At 36.4% G+C, this 8,578-nt stretch overlaps 1 protein-coding gene across 1 annotated transcript; it reads right to left on the bottom strand.

Moving 5' to 3' along the window:
* Nucleotides 1-355: 355 nt before the first annotated feature.
* On the bottom strand, nucleotides 356-4,024 carry LOC105142390 (G-type lectin S-receptor-like serine/threonine-protein kinase At4g27290). Its single transcript, XM_011049993.1, has 7 exons — nucleotides 2,610-4,024; nucleotides 2,357-2,473; nucleotides 1,856-2,007; nucleotides 1,474-1,684; nucleotides 1,117-1,354; nucleotides 797-947; nucleotides 356-720 (listed from the first exon to the last, which is right to left on the bottom strand). Exons 1-7 carry the CDS (start codon nucleotides 3,892-3,894, stop codon nucleotides 412-414), a joined length of 2,463 nt encoding a protein of 820 aa, XP_011048295.1. The 5' UTR covers nucleotides 3,895-4,024; the 3' UTR covers nucleotides 356-411.
* Nucleotides 4,025-8,578: the final 4,554 nt, after the last annotated feature.

Genomic DNA, 8,578 nt, shown 5'->3' with positions numbered 1-8,578 from the left:
AAAGAATGAATTTTGTTATAATGAAATCATAATTGTAAACACTTGAGAGTTTGGATAAACTCTTAACATTGATGAGGTATTTTCACTAAAAAAAAATCTTAAAAAGAAAATATTTTTAAATAGTGTAATTGTTTGGTGTGGATTTATCAAGAGCATTATATATCTTCACTTAAAATAATAAAAAAGTATAATATTCAAATATGGATAGTATTTAAGATGTAGATATAAACTTGTCCAACTATATTAAAAATCAAGTTCATAATTTTTCTTCTCTTATCTCTCTACTTTAAGTCATTTAATTAATGGAACAACTTATACACCTGAAAACTCAATATACCTTTTAATAGTTAATGACTTTTGCGAGTGGAGGAACATGTAAAAGATTGTGAACATTTCATCCAGCACAATCAACTACCTAGGATACAAGAGTGAGGTAGTAATTTCATTGTTCGAAAATAATTCAATATTTTTTGATGAAGAAGATGGTCCGAACGGACCGCTACCCTTAAAAAAGCCTGGTTCCTTCGGCTGAGGCAGTGTATTGTCACCTCCTAGCATCCAAACCACAGTGGCCATGCTTGGCCTATCATCAGGATGCTGCTGCACACACAAGAGGCTAATGTTTATGCATCTCATGATCACTTCTGATAAATTGCATGACTCTCCTGGAAACCCCTCAATTAAGCCCAAAGGTTTCCCATCTTTCCACAATCTCCATGCCTGGAAATGAAAAGGAACTTTCCGTCATACACTTGTTCAGTACACGCAAGAAAGAAATTGAAACCTTGACACTTACATATCCAATAAGGCTTAGGCTGTGGTCTGGATGATAAAATCCTCTACTCTTCTTTCCACTTATTATCTCAAGCATTAAGATTCCAAAGCTAAAAACATCAGACTTCACTGAGAAGAGTCCATCAGTTGCATATTCAGGAGCCATATAACCACTGCCGAATGTCATTTAAACACAAACACATAAATGCAAGTATACTAGTATTGCATCAGGCTCATAAACAGATTTCATATGTTTGACTCTACAGCAAACAAATTATGGGCTTCGTTAAAAAACTATAAAACAAAAATAATAAAGTATGAATGTAATTGGTAAGTGCTTACTAAGTCCCAACAACTCTGGTTGTGTTTCCTTCCGTCTGGTCTCCACCAAACATTCTGGCCAAACCAAAATCAGAGATTTTTGGGTTCATATCCTTATCAAGTAAAACGTTGCTTGCTTTAAGATCCCTGTGTACAATCCTCATTCTGGAATCCTGATGAAGATATAGAAGCCCCCTAGCAATACCACATATAATGCTGAAACGCTTGGACCAGTCTAACAGTTTGCCTCTTGTTTGATCTGTAAGTGTTTGTGAGTGCAACATGCCACTTAAACACTTAGAAACAAGCTTGATTGTATTAAATTCAAAGACATACGTAACGATAGGATAACAAGGCTTGTCTGGTTTTGAAAAGTACCAAAAATGAAGGAATCGAGGCTTTTGTTGGGCATGTATTCGTAAACCAGAATTTTCTCTTCTCCTTGAATGCTCCAGCCAAGAAGTTTTACAAGATTTCGGTGTTGAAGCTTTGTAATCAGTATAACTTCATTTTTGAACTCATTTAATCCTTGTCCAGAACTCCTTGATAGCGTCTTTGCCGCTATTTCTCGGCCATCTTCTAGAGTACCCTAGAAAATGGTATCCCAAAATACTCAAGGCTTATCTCAATAAATCTGGGCACTAGAAGTTAATATGGTCATTTTGCTTCAATTTGAGAATGTTGGACGGACCTATCTTCTACATAAAATGAGGTACTTAGTTTTTCTTTTAGCTATTTCATTCGAAATTGAGAAATTTACCTTGTACACAGGTCCAAAACCACCTTCTCCTATCTTGTTGTTGAATGAAAAGCCGTTGGTGGCTTTGGCTATTGTAGTGAACTGGAATAGGGGTAGCTCCAAGTCTTCCTTTGGTCCACTATCTATCTGATCATTTTCTTCTCTGCTGCCTCCTGTTTTCTCACACAGTAGAAAATGGGAATCACATACATGATAAACGAGGAGAAATGAATAATGAGCAAAGATGTTGAATGTTGAGATCAAAGATAGCAGTTGAGACAATGATTACAAAACGGAGGCAATACTGAACTTCACTCTGTAATTTTCCTGAATGCTACTATCTAATCAACGCTAAATCATGTAGTTATTTCAGTTGTTCTAATTGTAAATAAATTGAACTTACTCGGCTTCTCCAAATTCTAACCAACGATAAGCTCAAAGCCAGTTAAAAAGCGGCTCCTTTCTATTAAACTCGCAAAAAACAAAATGCACATTTACTGAAAGCAATCAAGGTAGCTTTACCTATGAGTTCTGCCTTTATTTTGAAGATGTAATAGGCGACCAAAAGCATCCCGCAGGCCACGAAAATAGGTAGTGCAATTCCCACTGCCATCTTTATCTTAGATGCAGCTTTAGCCTCTACATGGTCGATAAGAAAGAAGAAAGAAAGAAATACAGTTACCATACAGCTAGAAAATTAGAGGAGCTACAAAATGATGATTAAATAATAATCTATATACTCATGGATTAACTAAGACTAAGGATAAGCACTCACTTGATTCTGAAGCATTCATGCGAATGTATATTTCCTGCCCTGCAACTGGAAACTGTCTAATATCTATCAGATCGCCTAACCAAATAGCACAGCCACTGCGTTCCTTAATATTTGTAGCTGTATATGCCATACAAGAACAGTTTTGTAAGCATTTTGACCTGCATTCCTTGAGATTCATAGTTTTGTTTACCCAAGAATTTGTAGCATCTGGCAATTTCAAACCAACATATTTAATGAATCCATCTCCCTTCTGGCAATCTAGTGGCTTATTTCGCACACACCCTTCAGACCAGTCCATTGAATTCCAACTCTCAGGTGATTTAGGCGTGAATTTTTCTAAACATTGACAAACTGGCGACTGGCTAATGATGCAATTTCCATAGGCACCACAAAGATTGTAAGTGTCACAGTAATCTCTCGGCACATTTGCATAGAGTACCCATGTCTGATTGATTTCATTCCAGGTGTAACGCTGCCGAAAATAGGTAGTTTGGTTCATAACTATCCTCGTGATTAAAGATTTATTTTTGAGGTTGTATGTGTAATAAACCTCCTCCCCGTCGTCGACAAAATCAAAATCAAAAACTGGATTAATCCTTAACTCCGGCCCGCCACTCATCCCGATACCATTCCATGGACCACTTCTATAGTACTTCTTGGACCCCTTCCACATAATTGACTCAGGATTACTCTGTAGTTGTGTTCCCCATGTAAAATCTCCAGAAGATGGATCATCAGGGCTCTTCCATGCTGATAGCCGCCGATCAAGTCCAATCCGTAAGTCCCATCCAAGCTTCATTCCTGGAAGCAATGTGTCAGATGGATAATCAAAACTCTGCCACAAATAGCTTCCAGAATTGGCGTCTTTCTCATCTCTTAAGACCAGATTACCAGAATCCAGGAGTTCTCCCGTTGCACTCTGCGCTGCTTTCTTTGAGTTTGATGACCAAACAACAGTACTATTGTTGTTTCTGACAAGTACAAAATTTCCTGTGTTGTCTAATATCAAGAAGCCAGAGGAATCATTGATTGGGTTGTTTCTGTTTGCAACCCAAACAACAGTTCTAACTGGGATGTTCTTGTACCATATTCCGACATAACGGTTCCTGGAACTTCCTGGACTGAAGAAACCAAGCTCAAAACTTCCATCTTTCGAAACTAAGGTTCTTGTCCCTCCATCACGAATAGATTGAGACAAAGTAAGTGTATTAGCTGTATTACAGATTCTAGAGAATAGAAGGAGTAGATTCGCAATAATAATTAGCATTGAAGAAAGAGTATACATTAGCAACTGGGAAAACTTTGAACTATTTTGCTCTCTGTAACAGATGGAATAGAAGTGGACAAGTCGTATTTGTTTGCGTGAGCAAAACGGTAAGATCTTTCTTTCTTTTAAAAACTATCAGTGGAATCAGAACATCAGATATACAATTAGTGGTTCAAAATACTAAACAAGATTTATATACTTCCTTACATCATGCATAGTATATATTATAACAATTTCATAAATATTTGGATCACGAGAAACTTGGGTTATAATATTTGATTAGTGTTTTAATATATAAAAGATAATTATAGAAAAGACCGATCATCTTTGATTAGAAGAATAAAAATAAATATATTTCTAAAACAGTTTTGAAATAAATTTATAATAATTTAAAGCAAAAATCATACAGAACACTTCATCTTTATCTTAACTATTTTTATCTTTTTAATTTAAAAAAAAATAACCAAACACAACCTCATGTGAGAGAGCTGTCCCTTACAAGGCTACTTCATCTGTCCTGTACGGAAGCATTAAGGCAACAGTGGTGAGCAGACATGTCACAACCACTCTGAAACATTCAAGGGAAATCAACGAGTCACTAGATTCACCGCCCTTGTAATCCGGCAACCCTGCTCCTCGAGTTTAAGAGTGTGGTTGCATGTGCTTTAAAGTGTTTTTTGAAAAACGCTTCCCTGCTATAGCCGTAGTTTAGTAGCTATATGTACCTTTCAGCTGTCACTTGTAAGCGAAGAAGTTCAAAAACGATTGTCCATGTTTCAGAGAATTATCACCAGCCTTCACAAGAAAAGAAATGGAGCCAAGTATTGCTATACATGGTCAATTTTAGGAGGAGGTGATGGAAGTAGAACACATTCGTATGTTTTAAGATTTTAGTGTAGTCTGAGATTTTCGGGAAAAAAAAAACAAAAACAAAGAAAAATGTGAGATTCCAATGGATGGTGGGCCACTGGGAAGAAATGAAGTCATCTGTTGCTATCTATCAACCCCAACAGTGACCTTTGTGTGTATCGTTTTCCAATTCAAATTTCGTGTTTCCCAAGTCTTCACTGCAATCTCTCCAGGTGTGACGCTGCCGAGAATAGGTTGTTTGGTCATCTCAATCCTCGTCGATACAGATTTATCTTTGAGATTGCATGTGTAACACAACTGGGAAGATTTTTTAAAACATGTTTAATGAATATATTCAGGTCCAAATTTGTTGAGATTTAATATTAAACATAATTTTTTAAAAAAATTGAAATATTAATTATTTTAAATAAATTATAGGTAAATAAAAAATTAATTTTAAATAATAACATGTCTTGACAAAACCTAAGACCTTTTAAAAATACTTTATCTCACCTAGAAAATAAATAAAATTTTCTTATTTATAAAGTAGATAATTACGAAATTAAAATTAAATCCAAGTGACGCCGGGGGCGCACCGGACACCACGCGACGTGCGGTGCTCTTCCAGCCGCTGGACCCTACCTCCGACTAAGTCGTTTCCAGGGTGGGCGGGCTGTTAAACAGAAAAGATAACTCTTCCCGAGGCCCCCGCCGACGTCTCCGGACTCCCTAACGTTGCCGTCAGCCGCCACGTCCCGGTTCAGGAATTTTAACCCGATTCCCTTTCGAAGCTCGCGCGCGAACGCGCTGTCGGACGGGCTTCCCCCGTCTCTTAGGATCGACTAACCCATGTGCAAGTGCCGTTCACGTGAACCTTTCCCCTCTTTGGCCTTCAAATTCAGCTTTTTTTTCCTAATTTTAATACCACTTTCATCTAAAAACACCATTCAATTATCCTAACAAAATAAAAAATTCAATTAAACAAACATGTACCAATCCTTCCTGTAATCCCAAAAACATCGTACCCTCCTCTCTATCTCCTGCGTTCCCTGTCCACCCTTTACATTTAGGAACCTATCCTAAAACAAATGAAGTTCAGGGACCATTTTACACAAACCTCTACCTCCAAGGACTAAAGTGAAAACAGGTTTTGAAAAAACCACTTAACTTTTTTGAGAAAACAACATCGTTTTGTGCTAAAAAAAAGTAAAATATCATGTTTTGGGTGTTTCAATAACTCAGGCTACATGCAGTTGAAACATCATTCTCTTGTAGTTGCTGTTAAAATGTTGTTTATATGAATTTTACATGTTGTAGATGTTATTACGGTACATATTTAGCAAAACTATTAGAGCACATGTATTAAAGCTTGTGAGGAATCATCGATAAACTCATGGATGATGATAATCGTAAGTACCGTTATTTAACATAATGAAGTCCTCAATCAACAATCCACAAACACGACAGGAGCTCCAATTTGAAACTTGTCTGTCACTATCTATCCACTTGGTTTGTGTTATCATTTATGTTTCCATTTGATTTGTCCTGAACGAACGAACTTGGATAAGATTACAATACTTTTGAGATGTGAAAAGGGCTTTAGGTGAAATCTATTGCAAGCTTTTGTACTGATTGGATAATTATCATCAATTTCAACTGATAGTGACCTGAGAAAAGAGTTTGGCATTCTTCAATTAGGTTGCCTTTTCATGTTCTCTTATGTTTAACCTACTAAATGGAATTTTGAATTTGAAGTAACTTTTTTGTTAGAGAGCTCCCTGTGTTCAGGAAGAAGCATGGAACCCCCATGTACGTATTGGGCCTACGCATATGAGGGTTTAAGTGTTAAGATGACACTATCTCAAGGTCATGTAGATGTATCTCATACATAAACATTTCTTTTTTCCATTTCTTTTCAATTTTGAATATTTACCTCACAACTGCACTCAACAATCCTTCCCCTTACTTCTGAGTTTGATCCATTTGAACATAAGTAACGGAGGTATTTAATAATTTGAGTGCGATAAGAATTAGAATTGGTTGGTGGATAGCCAGACAAATCATGGAATCTATCAGAAGTCATGAGTGAGATGTATCCAAATTAGCCTCTTACGCATGCAACAGCCTCCTGAGGATAAGCCAAGCATGGCTTCTGTGGTTTTGACGTTAGGTGGAGAGATCAGTGCACTGCCTAAGCCCAAAGAACCAGGCTTCTTTAAATATAGAGGTCTAGTAAATTCTTCATCCGGCCAGGAGGAATCACCTTCAAATAATGAAACGTCAACTTCATTGTTGGAGGCTTGGCAACTAATTTCTGAATGAAAAAGTTAAGAAGGGTCCCCCTGCTCTGTTTGTGCTTTAGAAATAAATTCTGCTTTTATAAAAAAGTTACATTGGACTTGCATTTGTCTTGTGGGAAAGTTTTCTCTTGCTGACTCAGTATAGGCTAATGTCGTCGTCAGCTTAGCTCTTAAGCCCTGTAATGAAAGCACGACCACCGCTGTATCACCACTGGCAATCTACTTGCTGATGGTTTCTGTTATCTTTGTCTGAGGGTAAAAGTATGGGTAAGTGACACAAACCGAAACAATTCAAGAAAAATAGAATCACAGAAAAACAATTTTAGCCAAAAAACTCTCAACCACAAGAATAGACTCCTCTGTGTTGAACTGAGGAACAATATATTTGATTTTTTATTTTAGTACAAAAATAAAAACAGAAAAAGGCTCTTATATATATATATATAAACTAATTTGGAAAAACTCATTACATTGATCTAGAAAATAATCATGGACGATTTACAATCAAGTAAAGCTAATTAGAAAATTAAATATTCTATGATTCCTATTATGTGATTTTTATATTTATTCTTCACGTTAACACTCCCTATCAAATTGATGCATAGATATCAGCAATGCCCAATTTGTCGAGTTATGAAAGATTTTGCTTGAGATAGCCTTTGTAAGTATATCTGCTAGCTGATCTTCTGATTTTACAAATGGAAATTGAATCACATTGTCTTCAAGCTTTTGTTTAATGAAATGCTAATCTACCTTAACATGTTTGGTACGATCATGTTGAACTGGGTTATGCGTAATTGCTATGGCTTCTGTATTGTTACAAAACATGTTCATTGTATCTTGAGATGAACATCCAATTTCTTCCATTAATCTCTTTAACCAAAGTAGCTCACATAGTCCTTTGGTCATACCTCTTAATTCAGCTTCTACACTTGATAAAGAAATTACTTTCTGTTTCTTGCTTCTCTAAGTGACTAGATTCCCGCCCATAAATGTGAAGTAGCTAGATGTGGATTTCCTGTCAGTGATGTTCCCTGTCCAATCTGTGTCAATGTAACCATTGATGTGCAGATGTTGATGTTTCCTGAACATCAATCCTCTGCCTGGAGAAGACTTCAGGTATTCTCACAACACTCATATGATCTTTGCTGGGGTAATACATAAATTGACTTACCAAACTCATGACATATGCAATGTCTAGTCGAGTATGAGATAAGTATATTAGTTTTCCCACAAGGCATTGATAACTTTCTTTATTAGTGGGAGCTTGATTAGGAAATTCTTTCAAACCATAGTTTTGAATTATTGGTGTATCAGCTGGTTTGCAGTCAAGCATTCCTGTTTCAAACAGCAAGTCAAGCACATATTTTCTTTGGGATAGAAATATGCTTTGTTTTAATCAAGCCACTTCAATCACCAAAAAATACTTTAATCCTCCGAGGTTCTTCATTTTAAACTCAATTGCTAACTGCTTTTGTAATTTTAAGATTTCTTCTCTATCATTTCCTATAATTATCATATCATCAACATATCCCCCTGCATTCTTTATTGTA

The sequence above is a fragment of the Populus euphratica genome, unplaced genomic scaffold (genome assembly GCF_000495115.2).
Source record: "Populus euphratica unplaced genomic scaffold, PopEup_1.0 scaffold143.1, whole genome shotgun sequence".
NCBI lineage: Eukaryota > Viridiplantae > Streptophyta > Magnoliopsida > Malpighiales > Salicaceae > Populus > Populus euphratica.
This window is presented reverse-complemented; position numbering and strand designations above follow the sequence as displayed.